General features: G+C 37.0%; 1 protein-coding gene across 1 annotated transcript in view; it reads left to right on the forward strand.

Moving 5' to 3' along the window:
* Mrtf (Myocardin-related transcription factor) overlaps positions 1-11,490 on the forward strand; it is a 47,452-nt gene extending 35,962 nt beyond the window's left edge. The window contains exons 12-14 of the mRNA XM_071591195.1: positions 881-1,214; positions 2,626-2,755; positions 3,779-11,490. Coding sequence (XP_071447296.1) covers positions 881-1,214; positions 2,626-2,755; positions 3,779-4,623 — 1,309 coding nt within the window. The 3' untranslated portion in view covers positions 4,624-11,490. The remainder of the gene's footprint in view (positions 1-880; positions 1,215-2,625; positions 2,756-3,778) is intronic.
* The last annotated feature ends 11,955 nt before the right edge of the window (positions 11,491-23,445 follow it).

The following is a 23,445-nucleotide window of genomic DNA, read 5'->3' on the forward strand; positions in this document are numbered from 1 at the left end:
CTGTGGAGCATATTAATGTACCAACTCGCTTAATAGATTATCCAAGTGTTGCGTTGTCTTACATAATGTGTTTTAAGTCGGATATTAGTTTCAAGTATAATATTGATCAAAATATCCATAACATAGTTTTAATAGTACCCTGCAAGTCACCGCCAGGGTCTGTGGCAGGGGGTGATTACACACAAGCTACCCTTGACCTAAAATAACTTCCTAGTACGGACAGACTAAAGTATTCTGAACCCTTATCTTTTGTGAGAAAAATGACATCTTAGATCTATCTGCTCTGCCCTTAATCTCTCGAATTTTATTGACATGATCTCTCCTACTGTATTATAAACTAATGACATATTTTCAGCATCATTGCTACTGAGTCATCCTTCCAATTTATGTGAGAGATTTAATCCGTAATTTAATATGATTGCTACAAGAAATGAGATACTGTGGTATTATATATCTTAATCAGATTTATCCTATTATAATGTATTTTTCAGATATTAGTTCAAATCCTTAAGGCAGTATGAGCAATTATCAATTAGAGAAATAATTAATATACTTTCATTATATTCATTCTTCTATACTTTCATTCTTCAGTGAATATGACATAGGTATTATATGCACTCCTAAGATTTTTATGTATTTTTACACCATATATCAACCATATGGGTTAGATGAAAGGAGGGACTGCCACAGTCTCAATCTTGCCCAAATAAAGCCAAATAATAATAATTATTATTATTATATCAGAGGAAGAAATTCATGAAATGCTCACACTTGAATGGTTCTTCGAGTAGTTCTTAAAAGAAGCCATTTCTCATGTGAATGCATTCATTATCGCTTACCTCTCTTCTTATAGCTACGACTGTTATTGTTTTTTGTGTAGGACTGCTTCCTTGCCCAATTTTTTTGGCACATCCTTTGGATCAGCAAAGCTGTCACCGCGGCTCCCTTTGCTAGCTGATCAGGAACCACAGCAGCACATCCAGCAGATCACAATGGTGCCCCCAGCTGAGGAGACTCATAAGGGCATGGAAGGTGTGGAGGGAGGTGAAGGGATGGGGGATGCTATCGGCCTAGAACTCTCTCCTGTTACAGTTCTTAAGCTAGAGTCTCCATCCTCACCAGCCCATTCGCCATCTCCTTCTCCACAGCAGTTCCTGATCACCAAACATCCCCCTCAATATGAAGAGGCCACAAAGAGTCTCAAGATAAAGCTGGTGAGTTTTGGCAGTTACCCTATAAATCTTTGGTTCTGTGTTAAGTTTTCTTGTTACCATTTTCACTGTGCATAGAGACCATGCATCTTGCAAAATAGCGGTGCAGTAAAGCCTCATCAATGTCTAGCATTTTATCAATTACTGCTGTAAAGAAAAAGTTTGCTTCCAAAATATGTGCAGTTAAGATAATTTTACTTGTCCCAGAAATAATTATGTGCAAAAGCCTTTCATGCCCTTAGGATGTTATGTACCATGTTCACAATAGGGGTAGTTAATACAATGAAGTGCTTGTGGCATATTCTAAGACTCTGTGGGAGATGCCACAACAGTAACTTTTAACTGAGTCATCCATTAATATGCATTTCAATTCAACAATTTCATAGTGTAAAAATCAATTGCCTTGACCGGCTTCCCAGTCAAGGTGAATGATTTTTACACTATGAAATTGTTGCATTGAAATGCTTGTTGCATATTAAATGAGGAAAGAGGTGAGTTTTGAAATCAATCTCATAAGAGATAGTGAGGAATTTAAATACATGGATAAACCAGCTCTAGGATAGCTATTGCATCATTATACTTATTTTCATCCCTCACATCCATTTGGCTTGTATGGCTGGTATTTACACAATCTTAATTATTTTTGGATTTTAATGAAGATAGATTGTTGAACAATTAATCGTAATGCTATATGGAAAGTGAAACAGAAAGGAAAATTTAATAAAAATAACCATTGAATTTGTGGTTGAATACGAGTATGTTACTAATTTGTGTAGTACCTAAATTTAAAAAAATTTAGCTATTTTCCAAGTACTGGCATTTTCATGAACTAAAGGATCATAAAGTGCAAAAAATTGATCCATTTCATAAAAATCTGTTGTAACTATGCATTTTTTGAGAGTGGTTTGACAATTGTGGTAAGTGAAGCCGTTAAGTGGGAGGCATGGATGTATATCACATTCCTTATGCTTATGTAGCATAAGGAATGTAGGCATGTGGTGAGAGAATCTAAATCTCGGTGTATGGATGTTGAGATTGTTATTTATTTGTTGAAAACCTTGGAAGAATGCTTCAAATGGTGCCAATGTGTTAAATCTAGAACCTTTTAATTCCAAATGGAGTGGTGCCAAAAGTTACGATTGCCATGAATGTATCACAAGTTGAATGAATGTTTGTTGGTGTGTAAAAGGGGAAAGGTGCTTTAATGTCTATTTTTTATAAACCAGTAGTGCAACAGAATACAATGGAATAAATTATAATCATTCAATGTAAATCCTTATATTATAATAAAAAAATAAACAAATGTATAAACAAATAAAAAAATATATTCTTTGCCATTCTATTCACTGTGGTAGTTTTAAAGATTAGTTCTCTGGTATATTATTACAATTTTCTTAATTAATTGATATTTCAGGAGCCTGGATCTGATAATATAATTCCAGAAGGAGGAAACTCTGAGTCTTCAAATTCTCGAAGCACAAGTGGCAAAAGTGTGAAAAGCCAGATTGTAGATGATGTTCTTGAAATACTCATTAAGAATGGAGGTAAGGCTAAGTTTGCTCTGTAATTTCCATGCTATATTTCTAATAGAAGGATATGAGCATCCATCTCTCTCATAGATACTATTTTTTAACTTTTATTATGCTATTGATCTAAAAAGAGTTTAAATTTATATTAGAAGCTTTCATTTCAAACATATTTGAGGGTATATAAAGGGTGCAGCAACATAACTTCCTTTTTTTCCAAATACAAAAACATTTTCAAAAAAGGAATTCATGTTGCTGTACCCTGTATCATGTCAGGATATAAACTTACAGAGTACATACACAAATGATACCCAAAAGAGGATAGGTTGAAGGTGTGTAAGAAGTCATAAAAAATACAGAATTTGATAGATAAATGAGTTCAAGAATAATTAGCTGAGGTCATTTCTGTTCATAATAGAATTATTCATGCTTTAGCACAGTTGGTTTTTGAATAATTTCATATTCATTTATCACCATGGATTATTTCCCAGTAGAGTTGCAGGGAAAATAACTGCTTTAATGTTGTCTATCATAATTATTAGAGTGATGTCTCATCATAATAGAGTTGATGTTTTTGCACAATTATGCTGAGGACCTTAATTTCCTTTTCTTTTTTTTTTTTGCTGAAACCTGGGACCTAATACCGATAGTTTCTGTAAAAATCTGACTTATTTTCAAACTGCATACACGTGTTATAATTAAAAAAAAGTACAAATAAAGGTGGAAAAGACATTGGTGTTTACACATCTATAGGGCAGGCCTTCCCTAGAGTTTGCTCGTTGCATGAACATATCAGCAGTGTTACTTGTTATAAAAATAATATGTGGCATTCAGCATTGATGGAAATATTATTGTAAGAAATATGCTCGATTGCATATGTGATGAAGAGTTTTTCTGAGGAAAAGATTTTAATGGCCTTCTCTAAAATTTGTAATAGGCTTGTGTGTTTTTTGCTTCAAACTCTGTTTTAATTAGACTTTAAGGTGAACACTGAAATAACGTATCATGTTTTAATCTTTTGCTACTGCTTTTATATTGCAGAACTTCCACCTAGTGCAGCCAATGATCCTGCAACTCCTACCACTCCTGGTCGCTCACTTCCCCAAGGTCTCATCTTTGTTCCATCAACCACTTCAATATCCACTGCCCCAACTCAGACCCCCAATCCTGTCACCACCATTTCCATGATGCAGCAACCATTAGTCCAGTCACAGTCTTCATTCTCCCCTCTTGTGCTCCCCGAAGACAAAAGTGAAGATATTTCCTCTGACAAGCACATGCCCTCATCAGACTCGCAGCATATGTTCCACCCCTTTGACTTTGTATTAGGTGCTGGAACGTCCCCCACCCCCCTTCACCGTGTGGCCTCTCAGGAAAGCACTGGCCACCAAGAGGATCACTCCTCCCATGAGCTCTTGCCACTCCAGAATACAGAGGAGCTCGGCCTTGACCTTGAAGCCCTTGACGTTATGGAGTTTGATCTTTTGGGTGGACCACCTCACCCCCCTCCCATCTCACAGGTGGATATGGGCCCAGTATCCCCAGTGACGCCAGAGGGCCGAGGGATGGACCACATCCCCGACACACACGTGCGCAATTCCATGCCCCGGGATGAGGATGTGGATATGGAGGCAGTGGTGGGACCGGGAAGTGGGGTTGAACTGCCAGAGATGCCCATGGACCTTGATGTGTCGGACTGGCTTGATTCGTTGATAGCTCCAGTTTCGACGGTACAAAGTGGTGGTGCATCTCCTTTCCACCATCAATCCCTTCAGCAGCCTCCCCAGTATGACCCTCTCCTTTCACACAGTCATGACCCATTCGATTTATTTGACGATGCCGAATTGAGGATGGCATCATGGGACAGGGTTGACTTTGCAACATAGTTTGTGGTTGGAATAAATTGTTTTCCAAAATAAACACGATTGGGTTTGCCTGACTATTGGCAAATTCCTATAGCTCTGCATCTGTTTGCTGTGTCAGTGACACTTGACAAGTGAATTGTACAGTTTCAAACAGATTACTGAGTCCCAAATGGTGCTTTATTAGCAGACTGCTGCATACCATGAATATTTTTATTAAAATGCTCTCTGAGACATTTCTGTTAATCAGAGCAAATCTTATGTGTTTTGAAGTTTGTGCTTAAATGAGTATAAGAAGTGATGAACTTAATGGAAAGTTTGGAGACATATTGCCGAGAGGCCTTGGAATCAAACAATAGCATGACAAGGGTCAAGTGACCTGTATAGACTTCAGCCACATTAAACAGGTAAGTTTGGAGGACTTGATTCCAAACTGAAGTCTAGTGCATCTTTTTCTCTGAATGTGATCAATTTTGGAAGTATCCCAGTGAAGAATGGACCTAGATGGATTGGGGGAAAAGAAAGTGGCAGTGATAAAGACATTTCTTATGATGGGTTTTTGGGAAGTGTTTGACAATGGAATATGGGTTTCATTTGCTTTTATATCCATCCAGAACTACACTTCTGTAATGAGAGAAAATAGATTCTCTTTTCAATGGAAAGGCGACTGCACTCAAATGACTAAAACCCCTTTTTTTCAAGTTGCTTTTTCATTCAGTGAAGGGGCAATGAATTTTGACCTTATTAAGGCTCAGATAGGTAGATATTATCTGAAAAATCATGGTGAAGCAGTTGCATCTCTTTCCATATATTGAGTGATATTGTTGCCAACTCAAAATGAATTATGCCACTGAATATTGTTCTCATTGCTTAGTGACCAATTTTTGGCCCAAGAGAACATTTGTTTCACTGTTTAAAAGCAATGAGGACATGGGGAGGAAGGCAATCAATTCATTTTCTTTGACTGTTATCATTTGCCCCTTATAATGTTGCATGGTTGTATGTTTTGATAGAAGTCTGTTTTTAGCTCCTGTGACTCACAGAGCTAATGTTTTGGCCCCACTTATCAGGGTAATGCCACACTTAACAATGAAAGAATCAAACTTTATCACCTGGAAATGTTTCTAACAACAGGCAGTAATGGGTGAACTGACTTTTCAATGACAGGATTTTCAAGGGAAATAGGAGAGTATTGGTGGGAGTTCTTTTTTTCTATTCCTACGCTCATGGATATAGGTCATATCCTCACTTTTTTATCAGTTAGGACACTCATATCATTTTTTGCTCAACTGAAAATAAATCTGCATTGGACTGGTTAAAAAGAATCTTTTACCCACTCAAGAGGCAGAGGTCAACTAATGTTAAATGCAGCAACTCTAAAAGCTCGTAATCACTTGTTAAATGTTTGCACTATCTACTCAGTAGTGAAAATGTAATAATGCAAATTTTTATCAAGCATTAATGACGTGATCAGAAAATATTTTTCCCTCAATAATCAAGTGATCTTTACCCCATGTTAATGTGTGAAGTAAAAATGGGTGTATAAACTGTGGCTTATCATTTAAGTCCTCTGTAATATGAGTTTTCACATCTCACACTCCCATCTCTCCAGTTTAATTCTTATGTGCTAATTTCATATTTATGGGATGCTCTGTACAAAATTTCGAATAATTATTATCTTGGAATTGATCAGCCCAAGAATTTGCAGATAGAAAAATCCCATTGGTAAAATCCCATTCATAAAATTGATTATAATTGTTCTGCAATGCATCAACTTTAAGAAATCTTCCATCATAGATTTTTATATAGCACACAAAGGTAAAGAATGATTTTTCCTACCCAGTTGCAGTTAAATAGTGAATGAATACTTAATAGTGGACTGACTACCCAATACATACTCTTCCAATTCCTGACTCTTAAGCAATAAAACAGGTTCAATGTGATGGAATTGAACATATTAAAATATTTCATTAGTGTGCATGGAGATAAGTGCTGTGATCATGTTCTCCTTCCTGACTTGTAGCAACTTTTGCTATTTATACTGTAGAATGGCAATATTTGTATCTGAGTACATTTATAATATAATTGGTTACATACTTTTATGTAAACAGCTTTATTTTATCTGCAGTATCTCAAAATTTGTCATCCAATGATCTTGGTTGCCTGGAATGTTTTGAATGAAATACTCTCAGCCACCAGATCAATCTGCTCTGTAGAAATTTTTGAGAGTCATCTTAGAATTTATTTACTCATTGCATCACTTTGTTTATAAAAAAATTCAATTTCCTTTTAATAAAATAACTCATATCATTACTACAAAAATTCCAAGACTGTCTATGGCACTATAAAATGGTTGTGTGAATTAAAAAAAACAAGAAGCTTGCTCTTAAAAGATGTACATATTAACTACTAGAATATCTCGGAAAGTGTAAAGTTGCTTGGCATTTTTTTCTATGTTAAGAATCTTTTTAAATGAGTGATTTGCTTTAGGAAGGGGTGTTCAGCATTTGAAAACTAAGAAGTTACTTCAACAATCAGCTATTAATTCAACTTCTTTTTCTAAAAAATTTCAATTTTGGAAAAATACTTTTCTTCTGTTTCTATTTAAGTTTTCTCTTAATTACTAAATTTATCATTTTGATGGTAGTGTGTTCATATTGTTTAAGAAACAAATTGCCATACTTTTTTAAATAGACCAATAAATGCTGTTTTAATTGTTAAATATCATAAATTAAAAAGTTTTCTATCCCAGATCCTTCAGTTCAGCATACTAAACAGTGCTTCCCTCATTATATATACATGCATTATTTTGCCAGTAATGAAAGTGCTTATGTTTCTGACTTAATTTTAATGTTCTTTTTGTAATGCTAAAATTTTATGCTCATATGACTTCTCAATAATGTCCTATTGCAAAATCATCCCTCTGACTGGTGCACTATTCAATTCGTATAAAAGTTAACGTGTATGTATAAATACTTATTAAGTTAGTAAAAATAATTATTTTATCATTATCTTTGCTCAATAAACTTTTCAAACAAAATTCTTCAAAGTATATCATATGAATGTCACAGTATTTTCTTCTAACTATATTAAATTACCTTTCACTACATTAGTCATCATTTTTAAATTAAGACTTCTCAAGCATTAATGATTTTAGTGAATAAATCATCATATTACATACAAAACTAGGTAGAGTACATTCATGATTGTAGTTCTACTGTTTTTATGTGCATAACATTCATGAATTTCAATGCAGTACAAAAATTTTTATCATTGAGGTTCAAATATTTCATACCCATGAATGTATGAGCATGTATGTATTAATTCCTGATAAGACAGTGCCTTATTGTGGTTAGAATAGAGTGCCAATTCTTTGGAATCGTTTCACTTGAATTTTCAATTAGCATTTCTGTAGCTCAAATAATAATTTTAAATATCTAATATTGTAAACATTTTAGTTAGCTGATATGCTACCTTATATTTTTGGAAGAAACTCTCTTAATAGCTTTCATAGTTGGTTATGATTTTCTTTGATATTGTCATAATGCAATTCTCAGAGAGCAATGTTTTTAGTCATGTTCTCTGTGAGCCCTTCATAGAGGTTATGATATGTGCCACCATGGTTATTGGTTTATGTTTCTAATTTTTATGGGTTATGATGGGGAAGAGCACAAGTATTAGAACATTTGCCCCTGGGTAATGTTTGCCTACCTAGTGGAGGAGTGACTCTTGATAAGCAACTGGTAATAACAGTTTGAAAGTCAGTGGAGAGATAAAGTAATGGGTTGCCCTACTAACTTTGTGAGACACTGTTAATAGAAGGGAGTTATGTAATATTAAGCTTTATTAATTTTCTTTCATTTCATTTACTTGTTAAAATGAACATAATTATCAATCATAAATTTTCACTGCCCACAAATACATAAGTCAAGTTACAAACTAAATGTTCAATGGACCGTTAAAATAGTGTGAAATGCAAGGCAGAAGTTAATGAGATTTTACATTTTTCCCATTTGCTCTCTTTTTCCATCCATATTCAACTTTAAATGATCATAAACCATAGGATGCTGCTTTTTATCTTTGTGCTTGTAGGAACAGCATGAAGTCTCTCATAGCCCCATTTCACAAATTATAAGTCCACCAAGTGATAGAGATGTGGCAGATTGTGTGGGAACAAATTTTGTAGAAACAAATGATGGGATATTCCATTGATAGTAAACAGCATAAAAGCTAATTCCCAAAACCAAATATACTATAACTCCCAAGGCTGCTGTCCTTTTGTCCATTCCCATTTTAGCTTGCTTGTTTCCTTGTGGTTAATGATGGTGATTACTTCTGGTGCTTGGCTTGGAGTGAATGCGTGATGAATATTTATGTATGTGTAAATAGGTATATACATATATTTTTAAAACATTTAATCTCACTTTGTTACATTTTCTGTACCCCACCAAATCATTGACCGGCATGCTCTGTCCATGAAGTAATGCATACATCTTTAAGATATGATTACAGCTCTTTAACAATTTTAAGATCTATAATGAAATGGCTGTTTCTGGTGTAAAATTGTCTGTGACTGTAGTAATGTCTTTTTAATGATGCAGTGGTGTGCTGAAGAAAGATATTTGTGCTCTGATTATGAAAATATTTCCACTGTTTTCAGTAGCTCGTTCATAAAAGAATTGTGTGATTTACTATGCCCATACTCCGATTTTTTTTCAGGTTTTAAGGTAGAAATAATTTATTTTTGAGTTAAGTCATTTATTTGGTGTTGGAAATAATTGACTGTGTCCCACATTAAGCAAACTGATTTTTCTGCATTAATTAATTACATAATATCAAGTGGGATTTCCAAGTGAAATTTAAGTAGTGAATTACTCCAGGTACCAAAAATTCCTTTTTGGAATTTTTTTCATGGAAGGCATTGTTTCTTGGTTCTAGTTGATCACCGCGGTGGAATATCTTGTGCTTTCATTCTGTAGTTTGACTTGCTTTAACTGATCCTATTTTGGTTCAGTAATATACAAAACTGATATTGTTCTTTCCACGCATAAAGTTGTTCTCTACAATTTTGTGCAAGAATTGTTTGGTAAAGAGTTGAGGCTACAGGTGTAAATAGTGTCTCTTGAACTGTGGTTGTGATCTGTGGGTAGCTATGAACAATTTTTTTTAAAAATCCTGATTATGGTGGAGAAGTAGATAAAAATCAAAATCTTTGCCTCTTGATGTTGATGTGCATAGTATTTGTTTACCTTTCCTTTTGGTTTGAGTGATTTAATTTATGTTCAGTCTTGCCATTTTGCAATACATTGTTGTATGTACCTTATTTCCAGTCCCAGCTTAAGTGTTTATTTTTATATCAGTGCATGGAATTTTTCTGTGTTTTGCATCATCATTGTTGTTTTGAGCAGGCTGTTGTGTTTGCTTGATGGTGAATTATTGCGTGTGTGCCGCTTCTCTTTTCTCCCTGATTTGCCCATCTTTAATTTTTTTATTAAAAAGATTGTGTTGCTTCATGGCCAAGCTTTTATTCCTTATGAATAGTAATGTTCTTGGATGGACCTTGGAGGGACTGAATTGAAGCTTATATATTTATGATTGTTTTTCCTGTTTAATTTTGTGTACATTCCATGCTTTAAAAAAAGGAAAGAATATGTTTCCAATTGTTCTGGCTTAGCCTGACCTATTAATTTTTTATTATTTTCATGGTGTCTACAGACTGGTGACTCATATCCATACTTTTATTGTAATAATGCAGTGTTCATATTTTCTAATATTTAATATTCCATTACTCTACAAAAAAGTGGGAGACTAATGTGTCCTTTGCTCTTGTCTACAAAAGCATTCAAGAGATTACTAATAATCTACCTTTAAAGCTGACCATTTGTATATAAAACACTGTACTATAAGTCATGTACAACATACATTCCAAAAGGTAACAAAACAAATAATCCATTTTAAAAAGTACATACCATTTATCTCTTGAGGAGTAATACATTCGAATGACAATTTATAGTGCCTTTGATTTAGAAGGGAGGTAATGTCAGTCACTTAAAAGTTTGTTTAATAAAAGTTTTATATGTATATGTTAGTTGTATAAAATGATTCTCCATCAAAAAGGCAAAAATATTGTAAGAGTCATCAGTCTGGTGCACAGTTGTCTAGTCCCTATGCCAATATACATATAAGTTAGTATTAAAAATGGCATGATTTACTTACTTTAAAGATTAACTAAAATGGGTGTTGATGTTAGACTGAATTCCTTTTCAGCTCTTTATATTTTGGTTTCTTGCTTTTGTTGAAAGGGAGTTTTTATTGTGTTTTTGAGTGATGGTATAATGCAATCTTGAACTCAAATGCATCTGGCCCAGATTTCCCTCTTATCAGAAAGATCATGCTTTTATATGATATATGTTGGGGACCATAGCATTGTTTAAATAGAAAGAAAGATGAATTATGAAATGTACCACTGATAGACTGTGAGAAAGTGTACATATGAGGAGGGGAGTAGTGGTAAGCAAGAGCTCTGAAGTGACCAATTTATTTGAAACCTTTTTTCTTCTTCCAAAAGCAAACAGTCAAAAAGAAAGAGGGAGGTATGGGGCATCATAATGTTAATTATTTTTTTGTCAAGAGCCAAATAATCACAGCAAGGTAATTAACATATTTGTTTATTATTAAGTGATATGTTGCATATTTTTTCATGTTTTACCGCCTTTCCCATATTTTGTTATTGTGTCCCCTTGTGTCTCCCTAAATTTATTGCCCATGTACAATTTGTGAAAAAGGTTTTTTGTTGTAATAGCAATAGAGGACTTTATTATGTACATAAAACATAGTGAGAAAGAACTTTTTGCATTGTAAAATTGGGGTTTTTGACTGTGGTGAATTGAAATAAAATGTGTATTCCTCATTACTTATGCATTTTTATTTAAAAGAAGTTTTGAATTAGTGTATTGAAAAAACCCAGAGTTCATTAATTATTATTATGCACCTCCACGGAAAGAATTCTTTTATCAATGGGTTCAACGAATACTAATCTCTCAATTTATTTTGAAATTTGATTAGCAAGGTATGTTTAAAGAGCATTTTATGCATGGGAAACACAGCCATACAAGTAATTTATATTACATCTGGTTTGTTTATTGAACTAATCTGTTGGTCTGGAAAATCTAGGAAGCTATGGGAAAATTTGAAAAGTTATAGGAGTCACTAAACATTGACCCATTTGGAAAAATTGCACTTAATGGAAAGAGTGAAATGAAATTAATCAGGAAGTATCATCTAGTGACCAATCCATATGTAAGATTTGACTATACAAGGGCCAGAGACAAGCTGTTTTTTTGTCCCATGCAGTGTTCCGCAATCTTCTGATAACCTGGTTGAGGCCAATAGTTGGAGGCAATTTCATTCTGCTATAGGGAATGAAATTTTTTGATGAGTAAATTCTTTTTTCATTTGTTGCTATGACAAACACCTACCCAACAAATATTTTTGATTTTCAATTTTAGGTTTAATTCAATATTATTTTCCTTTTTAGTGAAGCAATATTCTCTAAGAATATATTGTCATAATTGCTGATTAGTTAGTGTGATTCTTATACTCGCCTTCTTTTGTTCATAACCAGCACATGGTTTCCAGTCCCTGTACTTACTCAGTACTTAGTATCTACCACATCCATGGCTGCACCCTTATTTTGGCCAAGGTGGAAATTGCTGGAATCAGTGATTGAAACTTGCCTCAAGTACTTTTGCATATTTTCTCAATATACTCAATGCCATATTTTATTTTCCTTCCAGTACATTCCAATAGACAGTAAATTTATTTTTTGAATACTTAGATGATGATATACTGTGGTATTAGAATTTTTGAAGTGATCTTGTAATGAATATAGTAATTTTTCAGTCTATTGACTATATAATTTCTTATTTTAATATGTTATTTTTTATTTTCATGGCTTTTATTAGATTTTAAAGTCATTAAGAATCTCGGAAAGATTGCCAGGAGACAAGGTTTTGCTTATATTGTTTCCAAAAGAAAATCATTGTCACTCATTTGTAAAATAAATCGCCAATTATTAAGTAAAAATGTCGTTACACAATAAATTAATCACTATTCTCAACTGAATATCTGCAAAGCTCTCTGAAAACAATTTGAAAAGTCGCACAGACAATGTTAACCCTTCTTCTGTTCATGAATTAATGCTTATACCTTTTCTTAGGTCTTGTACTTCATCCGTGATTTTATTTTCACAAGATTCCAGCTTTGCTTCACAGCTTCCTAAAATTGTTGTCATTTTTGGTGATCTTTCATAATTTTATCTTATGTTAGTGCCATCATTAAATTTTAGAATCCTTTCTCTTCTTTCCTTTCATTTATTTTTCTGGTCCGTATCTTCCTTGTATTTGATTTTCTACTCCCATTTCTTTTTTCTTACTTAATTGTCATGCTCTTGGCATACTTTTGTTACTTATTGCCATGCTCATTCACCACTTTGTTATCGTTATAGATAGCCATTGACATGTTAACTGGAACCACTGGGAAATATTGATTGACCCAGGCAAATTAAAAAATGTTACAATCCGACACCATTGTTTGCAAAGTTGTTGGTAGGTAACAAAGAGACTCAGAAACTCACATTACCATTCATAAAGGTTTATTACCAAAAATGAGAAACTAAATAGGTTACTTCCATTGCCCTTCCCTCATGTCAACTAAATCTTTTTGCACATGACCAAGAATTATTTGGAACATTTGGTGTTGAACATACCTGCTTTATGTGCTGTGAAACCTGGAGTTTCTAGCATTTGTGTCTGTCAAATAAAAATCCTGGTCAAAATGATTTCTTTTTCCATGAAAATGAAACAGTTCCCCTCTAGGATTTTTTAAGCTGAAACTCTTTGCAGTGATCTTGCAATGATATCATGATATGACAAGAATACATCATTTTTCTGCTCATGTTATATTATGCTATATGAGGAATCTACTTACCCATTAAGGACATGGCAAATACTGAAAATTGAAGTGCACCCTAAGTGCATCCTAAAAGAGTTAGTGCCACAATTTGTTCAATATGGTGACACATTGAAGGATTATTGCCAAGTGTACATAATCTAAAGATGAATAGGCTGTTAAGAAAGAATAGTGGAATGGAATCTAAGAAATCTGATGAAATATAATGATGGTAAAATATTATTCAAAGAATTTAGAATATTATTTCGACAAGGATAATCAAAAAGATAAGGAGAGTTAATTGTTGGAGCTGGAGTAAATTATTATAAATAAGGAAGTCCTGGAAAAACAATTGGAGCAGCAGTAAATCAATGGAAAATTATAAATTAAAATGTACATTGAGGCTAAAATGTTGGTTAGAAATTAAATTAATCTAGACTGCTGAAATTATATGAGAGAGACACATTCATCTATGCCAGTTTAGAAGAAAACAACATGAAAGAGTTATCAAGCAGGGCAGGGGAAATAAAATTAAAGCTGACTTTCTTTTGTTGAGAGAAGTAGTGTTTTAGTGGACCTGCATTTGGAATTGACACAATCAAAAGGTATTGGTAAAAATATTATGCCAAAAGAAAATGAAGTCATTAATTTATTTATTGAGTTAATTGGGCAAGGTTGAGACCTATAGTCCCTTCTTCCAACTAACCCTTACATTATAGACATTACATTGTAGACAATCACATAAAACCAAGCCCTAGATGGAGGAAAATCCACCTAGGTGGGAACCCATGACCTCTGGGTTGGTAGGCAAGAACGTTACCCCGCCACCACCAGGGTCGTCAAAAGGTCGGGGTAGTTGAAAATGAAGGAAAGAATATCTAATACTTCAATCAGAATTTGATGAATTCCTTTGAATAATGTATTAGACAAATAAAGTGAATGATTTTGATAGAATTCTTGCTGGATTCATAATGCAGGCTTCGCCAAATGAGGACTACAAGGTGTTAAAAAAAAAGAGGTATAAATTTGAGAAACTTGCTAAGGATTGTTGTTTAGTGATTGAATTACATTTTCTTTATTGCAAAGAAAACTGGCTGTATCTTTTAAGAATTTTAGAATGATTTAGTGTAACAAACTATGTATACCTACATCCAGATTGCTGTCAAGAATTTTTTTATTACAGAAAATCGAAAAAAAATATGATGGAGATCTTACTGTAGGCTGATGGGGTTCATGAGAAATAGGTTAGGAAAATAAGTTCACTTTGAGATTATTACAGAATAAAGATTGAGGTACCTAATAAAATTATTTGTATAAAATTCATTGGTCTTCAAAAGACCTTAAATTCATTAGTTTGAATGAAATGTCTAAAAAAATGAAGTTTAATAATTAAATGAATTGATTAACATTGGTAGAGATCATGAATTCTTAATTTGTACTCTTCAAAGAAACCAACAAACACCATGATGGAGGAGAAAAGGAACCAACTATAAAAGATGGAGTAGGTATCAAGGATGTTCATTGTCATCTATTATATAACTATTAGATAAAAAATCAATGGGAGAAAATTTAGAGAGACCATTTAAAGTTATCAAAATACAAGGAGATAATCTGATATAGGTAAATACTTATTGATGTTTGGGTACCATTTAGCTGCATTAGTGGGAGATGGGCAAGAGCTGCAAAGGTTTCTATTGAAAATTAGAGGAATTAATTAGGTTTCTTAGGGTAAGGCTTGCAACTAAAGAGGCATTATATTGCCGAAGTGCTCAAAAACTTCCCTTGACCAGAATACTCTTAAAAATAATTGAAAAGAGGAGTTTAGTCTCTATTAAAGGAGGGCAAGTAGAAAATGTTTGTTTAAAAGGTTAATAAATGTATATTCAAAATTCTGTGGATTGATCAAATGCAAAATATGTAAGGCCTAGTGTAAGAGCGAGAAAAGAGTTGAAGGCACCATCTACTGTAAAAGAGAAAAAATACTATAATTGTACATATCCTCAGGCTCAGTGGGACTGCCAAATGCTGACAATAAATGAAGTAAGTAAACAGCGGAATAAATGAAGTAAGAATAAGAACTTGTTCTGACATTAAATCCACTGCATTCATTAGGCTATTAAAAATGTTATGTGTCATGGTTCAAGAGAAATGAAAGACAATGCATGGAATAGAAAAGGGATACTCTTGCATATCAACTTTAGGACTGCTCTCCTAGAGGGAGGAAACTAAAGTCAGCCTACTTTTAAATGAACAATCTGAATTATATGAGCTGAATCACTGGGTCTCATTCATGTCGGCATAGAAATTTAGAGGATAAAAGTGATAAATAACAATTTTTATTCCAAATAACATTTTCTACAAATAGATACATAACAAAAATATTGTCACAACATAAATAATCATTGGTTCAACACCTTAGTCTATTACTGTGGAAATTATCAAAATATAGTACTACATTATGTGTCTTTATTGAGGTACCTATTTATGTAGATATCTCAGTAGAAACACTGTTGATAGATATTTGTTATCCTAAGTTTTCCATAAAAATGCATTCATGGTTCACACTCATGAGATTTAAAAAGTAGTCCTAAATCCAAAGAGAGATTTGGTTTGTTAGGTGACAGTGGAGTTTAGTTTTATATTAGATTACCAAACCAAGAACCATTTGAAACTATTTTTCTCTCTAGAGGGGAGGCAGTTCATTTAATTGCTCCATCAGTAATTGTTTAGCTCAAACTCACATCTTTGCATAGCTGAGTACATGATCAGAAACATCGGCTTGATTTTAAGTTACGATATGCCAGCCACAGAGCATTTTATTCATTGGCCACCTCAAGAGTTTCAATCATTTGAAATGAATTTTGATTCATGCAGTTCTAGTTAGCTAACTAAAAACTTAAGATGATATTTTCCATTATGTCATCCCATGCTACTAATGATAACTAGATAGCAGTACATTATTGGCTCTCAACTCATTATCTAACAAAAAATCATGGTTCATAAATACTTAAGATGCTGAAGCACTCATTCACAGAAACCTATGTACAAATTGAGACATTTATATCATATGATGGTGATTCTCAGTGTATGACATTCACTGACAAACAAACACTCAGTCTATGCTAAAAAATATATGCTTATTTTCACTATTGAGTTACTGCAGGATGTGATGGATACCACCACAGTTTGTTTATAGTTAGTGCCCACGCACTCATGGCAAGGTCATCTGTAAGCAAAGTTATAGTATCAATAGTTAAATCTCATATGATGGTCAGTTAGTATTTAATCTTTAACTTATACTGATTTAAGCATTTATAGCTGCTGCTTTGGATGAAATTATGACTATTAAATATGAATGATATGCAACCCTGTTTTCTATCACTCTATTAACTAATAGCCAAAAGGTTTCCAGGGTCACAATAATTATGTATTGTGCAGCTGCAATTTTATTAAGAGCAGTAAGTAGCTTTGCTGTTTATAGAATTGCAATTCAAATTGATTATATTGATTGTAACTACATACTAATCCATACACTATGAGTAGATACATTATAATTACTACACTGGCATTTCTTAAGGATATCTACATCTTAAAAAAGTCTCTTTTGCAAATTCTCAGGACTTAGTATATTCATTCAGTCTCACATAAGCAGAAAAATATTATACAAACCTGGAGCCAAGTAGTATTTGTGCATGATTAAATACCTTTAAACTTATCCATATGAAACAATGAATCCCAATTTTGTTGCAAGATCTTCAGCCAATATGCCTCGCACAGTCCTTTCTGAAAACATGCCAATCATGCGTTTAACTCCACTGTAAAATAGTCCTTCCATTTCTTGCTTTAATCTTAATGGTTCAGGAGCTCTTATTTGTGAATTTCCATGTAACTGAAATAAATTTTATCAAGATATAAATTATCAGAATATATTTCAATAAAATTATCATAAGGATCAGCAGCATCTACAATAATTCATCCCAATTTATTGTCTTGAAATAGTAAGAGGTGATGGCAAGGTATAATTTGTGGAAATTGAAGACTTTTCTTTGTAGTAAAATTGTAGGCTATGAATTGATTGAAATGCATTTTAATACAAATGCATCATTATTAGGCATTATGTATGTACATATAAACCATAACATTTATCATCCAGAAGGTTGATTTCATGGGTAAGGGCAGAGCTCACCTATCACTAAGCCAATGGCATGTGAAATTCACATATCAAGATAATAAGGGGATTCAGCTCCATTGCCTGTGTTACCTATGGTTTCCCAAAAAGATCTAGAACCCCAAATAACTCACAGCTTAGTTGAAGCTGAGGGTGACAAGCAGAGCCTCCCTGAATCTAATCCATGCACTATTGTCAGAAGCCTAGTGTTTTCCCAATGAACTTCCATGTCCTCACTACTTGTATTGTGTACCTCAATCTTCAATGCTCCTAATGTGATCTTGGAACTATAATATTTCTTGTATACATATAATTTATTTAATTGATGTAGTTCCTAATTAGTAGGTTAGATGGTCTTGATTTAAGATTGGAGTAAGCACATTAAAACAGTACAACCAAATGAAAATTATCATATGCACATAATGGACAAGGATAGCAAGCATAGTAGTCAATTTAACATAGAAAAAGCAACAATTTTACAAAGTATTGCATTATGAATTTGATATCAGGCAATAGCTGAAAAGGCACCACTTTTGGAAAATGGACCCACGTGAATGGGAAATTGTTCCTGCTAGAATATCAGTAAAATCACCATCTAAGTTAAGCCTCCAAGTAGGTGTCAGTACCACATTACCTGTGATTCGGCCTCCCAGCTCTGTTTCAACCATCCAAAGTCACTGTTACATCCAGAGAATCGAATTAGAGGCAATCCAACCATGAAGGAGTCTGACTTCATCAAAATTTGTGAGCGGGCATGCTTAAGGCTTTCCAGTCTACCAGTCTCTTCTCCGGATCTCTTCCTTCTGTTTCTTCTCCCTCCTTCATTGATTGTGGGCATGCTAGTTGTGAGATTTTCTCTTCCCCATTGTCTATATTCCAACCCTTTTTGGTCGTCAATGTCCCTATGAATATTATTGGATAACATTTTGATTGGGTGAGATAGACCCAAATAATTCATTGTTGATTTTTCTATATATTTAGTCGAAAGAGTTTGGCCAGGTTTTTGGCTTCCTATTGGGGCTTCACTTGTGATGCTCTCGTGTGTCATATTATGGCGAGGCTGAGTCTCAAAATTTTGGATGTCATAACTGTCCACAGTCCCTTCTAGCATACTCTGGCGCTCTCCCATTTTCACCAACAAATCGTTAAAGGCCTTCCTCTCTGAGTCCCTCGTGCTCGAGTCTTTGAGGTAGGAATGCTTCCCCATCCACCATGGGTATTTAATCACTTCCAGGAATTTGCTCTCGGCCCTCCTCTCTGGATCCCCAGATTGTGAAGACTCCTTGGTCTCCCTCCTATAACGTTTCCTGACAGATGTCGGCCCACCGAAGAACCCGGCTCCACGGGGTCGGTCACCGGACCCCTCTGGATTCCTGCTAGGGTACCTCATGGGTAGAGTACCCCTGTGATCACTTCCCAGGGGTCCGTGCGGCGATCTCCTGCTGTCCGGGCTCGGTCCTTTGGCCGCGTCTACTCTCCCACCCGGAGGGCCGTGGTGGTCCCTCCCTGTCCGCTGTCCTGGGCCTTCGGCGTCTCTTCTTGAATTTGAACTTCTAGCCCTTTCTCCCGTGACCCAATTGACGGCCCATTTGTCCGGTGGGCGGGATTCGAAGACGGGCCACCTCTCCCTCCTCCGCTCCGGCCCCGGGGTCTCGTCCCAAATCCTCCTCTCCGCCCCGACACCCGATGGCGCACCCCCGCGACCGCTCGCCTCCACGGACACCCCACGCCCCCGGACTAACACCGGCCACATTTCCTTCCCCCGGAACCCTGCAGGCGGCCTGCCCTGACCTCCTTCGCCCCCACGGATTCCGCTCCACTCGCCCCCTTCTTTGACGCCATCCCCTCCCGGCCTCCCAGTGGCGCTCCCCCACGTCCTCTCGCCTCCCTCCTGCGCCCTCCCCCGTCCTCCACCCATTCTGCCCCCCTCCCACCTCACTCTCTTTCCGTGCCCCGACTCCCCCCTTGACCCCTCCCATTCCCTCAGGGATTCTCCCCTGCCCCCTTGAAGTTTCCCGCCCTCCGCCCCCTCCCACCTGATGGACTTTCCCCCCTCCCCCACTAGCGGCCTCCCCTCCTCCTTCCCCCGGCTCTTCCCCGTTCCCCCGCTGGCCGACGTCGCCACTTCTGCGGCGTCTTCTTCTTCTCCCCCCCATCCTCCCTCTTTACCTCCCGCCCCTACCCACCCTCCCACAGCCGCCTCCACTCCACTCTCCCTTGCCTTCCCCTCCGACCCTCGCCTCGCCTCTACCCCTTTCCCTCCCTGCCACGGACCAGCCACAGCTTCCCAACTCTCCACCCTCAGGTCCGCCCTCCTCCCCACTTCCGGCCTCTCCCCTTCCCACTTTCCTTCCCTCCTCCCTTCCCGCCCACCCTCTTCCCTTCGTCCCTCCCCTTCCGCGACCCCCTGCCTCCTTTCTATCCTCCTCCCGCCCCCCTCCATCCACCGGACCCTCTCCTCCTCCACCCTCCCCTTTTCCTCTCCCCTCCACAACTCGGGTCTCCCCTCCCCCGCTCGTCCTCCGCTCTGCCGCACGGGCTGCCCAGTGCTCTTTGCCCTGCCCAGTTCCGCACCCCACGCCCGGCCCTCCTCTCCCCCGCGGCTCCCTGACCTCGCCCCCCACGCCACCCGTGGGACCCTCGCGCCCTCCTGCACCACCTCCTCTTCCTCCGGCGGTTCGATCTGGTTCGAGGGTGCCCTTGCTAACGATACCTCCTTCCGCGTGTACTCGTTGTTCTCCTCCACGTCGTGGGGGTCCAGCTTCCCTCTGGAGTTGGAGATGGTCTCGAAATCCCCGATTGGATCGGGGGCTCTTTTGGACGCCGGTGGGACCTCCTCTCTCAACCATTCTTCTCCTTTCCTCACCGTCTCTTCCTTCCATGCTTCTTTCACCTTAAATATATCATGCAATCTGTTGGTTATATTTACGTTTCGCGGCGACGAAATATGCAATTCATCAATATTATTCATGATTTCTCCCTTAATTGTCTGCAATGAACATTAATAATTAATATGCTATACTAAAATTAGTTTTACCTTCTCCTCCTCGCCCTTCCACTCTCCTCTTCCCTTCACCTGTTCTTCCTTCCAGCTCTCTCCTGCCTTCGCAGTCTCTCCCTTCCAGCCTGTTTCTTCCTTCACGCCCTTCCATTCCCCTCTACCCTTCTTCTCCACCTCCTCCCCGTTCCACTCCTCTCTCCTATTATCCTTCACCTCCCCCTCATTCCATCCCTCGGTCCCCTTCTTCTCCACCTCCTCATTCAATTCCTCCCTGCCCTTCTCCACTTCCTCTCCTTTCCATTCCTCCCATCCCTCTTCCTCCAATTTCTTCTTCCACTTTGGCTCCTCTTCTTTCTCGTGACTGGCCCCACCGTCAGCTCTCCACAGTAGGCCCTCCTCTTCCTCCTCCTTCTCTCCGCCCCTAGGCTCCGGTCCCCACTCCCCCATGTTCCCGCCGCCCTCCCTCCGGCCCCTCTCCGCGTGGATCGTCACGATTACCGTCAAGTCGCTCACCCTGGCGCTCATGTCGCACTCCATGTACCGCTTGTTTCCACGGTCCTCCCCGTCTTCGCCCCCATGCTCCGGATCCGGCGCGCGGATTTCGGGGTGGAGCCGGCCGCTGATTCCCACGTGGCCCTTGATTATAGCACTTCGATACACCACGGCCACCTTCAAGGCGGGTGGCGCCTCGCCCTCGCCTCGCTCTGCGAATAGGGAATAGGAAGTGAGCCGTGAAAGAACGGCGTCGACACTGACGGATCCCAAACAGGGAGGCTCAAGGGGGCGGTAGGGCAGGGATTCATGGTGAATTCCTCTCTGAATCTCTAGCATGTTCAAGTTTGCATGACTGCCGCTGTTTCGAGGGAGGATTCATCCATCTTGGGATTCAATCAGCCCGAAAGATGATGGGCGAGTCTTCCCCCAGAACGTCGGCAGTACTGCAAAATTTGACCCGGAGGAGATCCAGAAAAAAGTTCACCATTAGCATATGCCGTGAAAGCACCAGATCCTTTAGGGCAGGAATTCTTGCCCGAAAGTGGTGTTAGAATATCAAGGGAGAGTAGAGTTGTGGTACTTTCAAGCTGTTATTGTTTGCTTTAAACGCTTCGAGTAACTTGATTAATATTTTGGAAGGCATTTAGAAAATTATGATCTACGAATTCTCGTACATCAAGGGTGGTGTAAGGGAAGAGCTTGCAACAGGGTAAGTACTTCTAGAAATCAACAAAAGTTTGTTAGTAAAAATGATTGCTATATAAGGATAGTAAAAGTATAATAATAAATACTGTCTTTCTTTCGGTGCCTTTCCTTAGTAGATTTATTTCGTTAGTCTATTCCTTAATTCTGGACGAATATCAAATGCTGTTTGTTGATTTTTTTAAATGATAAGTCTGCAGGTTAAAAACTGTTCGTTTGAGTTTTGGCCAGCAGGGAGTCATCCTTAACGATTTTAATGAGATATTCACTTTTGCGTGTAATGGAGAGGTGAAAGTTAGGAGACAGAATATCTTTGTACTAAATGCTAACCATTGTGAATTTCCCCGACGCTCACAGACCAGATTAATCCGTGCCAATTCCATTTATAAATATGCATAATGTAAAAGTAGTAATTAGCTGTTTTGAACTTAAAATAAATCACATAACTCAAAGCATTGCTTTTGTATTAATCAATTGATTTTCTCCATGACACCTAATTAATAAAAACCTTTGCATATATAAAATAATATATTCCTAGCTAAAGGCAATTTCCTAATTACCACGGTTTTCATATAGCTAGTTTCACGGAAAATTATAATATTCCCTAATTATATTGAAATTAATGAAAATATCCGGAGAAACTTCTTTTGGGTGGTCGGATAATATTTGCTTCAACTCAGTCATTGCATAAGTTTTGACATGCCAGTACAATTATTACTGCTAATCGTAACATGAAAATTTTAAAAAGTATTTTACCCTGTATTTATCCCATCATTATTTCTTAGTTCTGCTCAGCATTTTCGCAAAATTGAGTTGCATGAAAAAACAATGTTTGTTTTAATTCAATCGTGGCGTCTATTTGACTTTGGAAGAAGTTATTAAATGAGAGAGGGACTTTCTATTTGTAGCGAGACCAGGCTTTTCCAGTGCTTGCTTTGAAAGGAAACGACATGAATGGTATGTATGCATTATGTGTGTATATATATACATATATACATATATATATATATATATATATATATATATATATATATATATAGTAACACACAATATAGAAACACAAAAAAAAGAAGAACACTCACACGTATTTTCTTGATATTTCGACGGAAACAATCCGTCTTCATCTGAAGATATAGAAGTAATGTAAGAATGATTACTTCTATATCTTCAGATGAAGACGGATTGTTTCCGTCGAAATATCAAGAAAATACGTGTGAGTGTTCTTCTTTTTTTTGTGTTTCTATATTGTGTGTTACTGTGTATTGTACTATTCGGCACTTCCGTGTTACGTCTACGAAAGCATACATATATATATGTATGCTTTCGTAGACGTAACACGGAAGTGCCGAATAGTACAATACACAGTATTGTATAGTATATATATATCTTCGAAATGGAACGCTCTTCTGCGACGCCCAAATATATAAAAACACAGATGTAGAATTTTAAACCATAGAAACACAAAGAAAGGACAATTACATATGTTGTTTGACGTTTCGACGGCACGGCCGCCTTCATCTGATTCTGATGA

The sequence above is a fragment of the Hetaerina americana genome, unplaced genomic scaffold, assembly GCF_022747635.1.
Source record: "Hetaerina americana unplaced genomic scaffold, ioHetAmer1.1.p SCAF_1, whole genome shotgun sequence".
In the NCBI taxonomy this organism is placed as follows: Eukaryota; Metazoa; Arthropoda; class Insecta; order Odonata; family Calopterygidae; genus Hetaerina; species Hetaerina americana.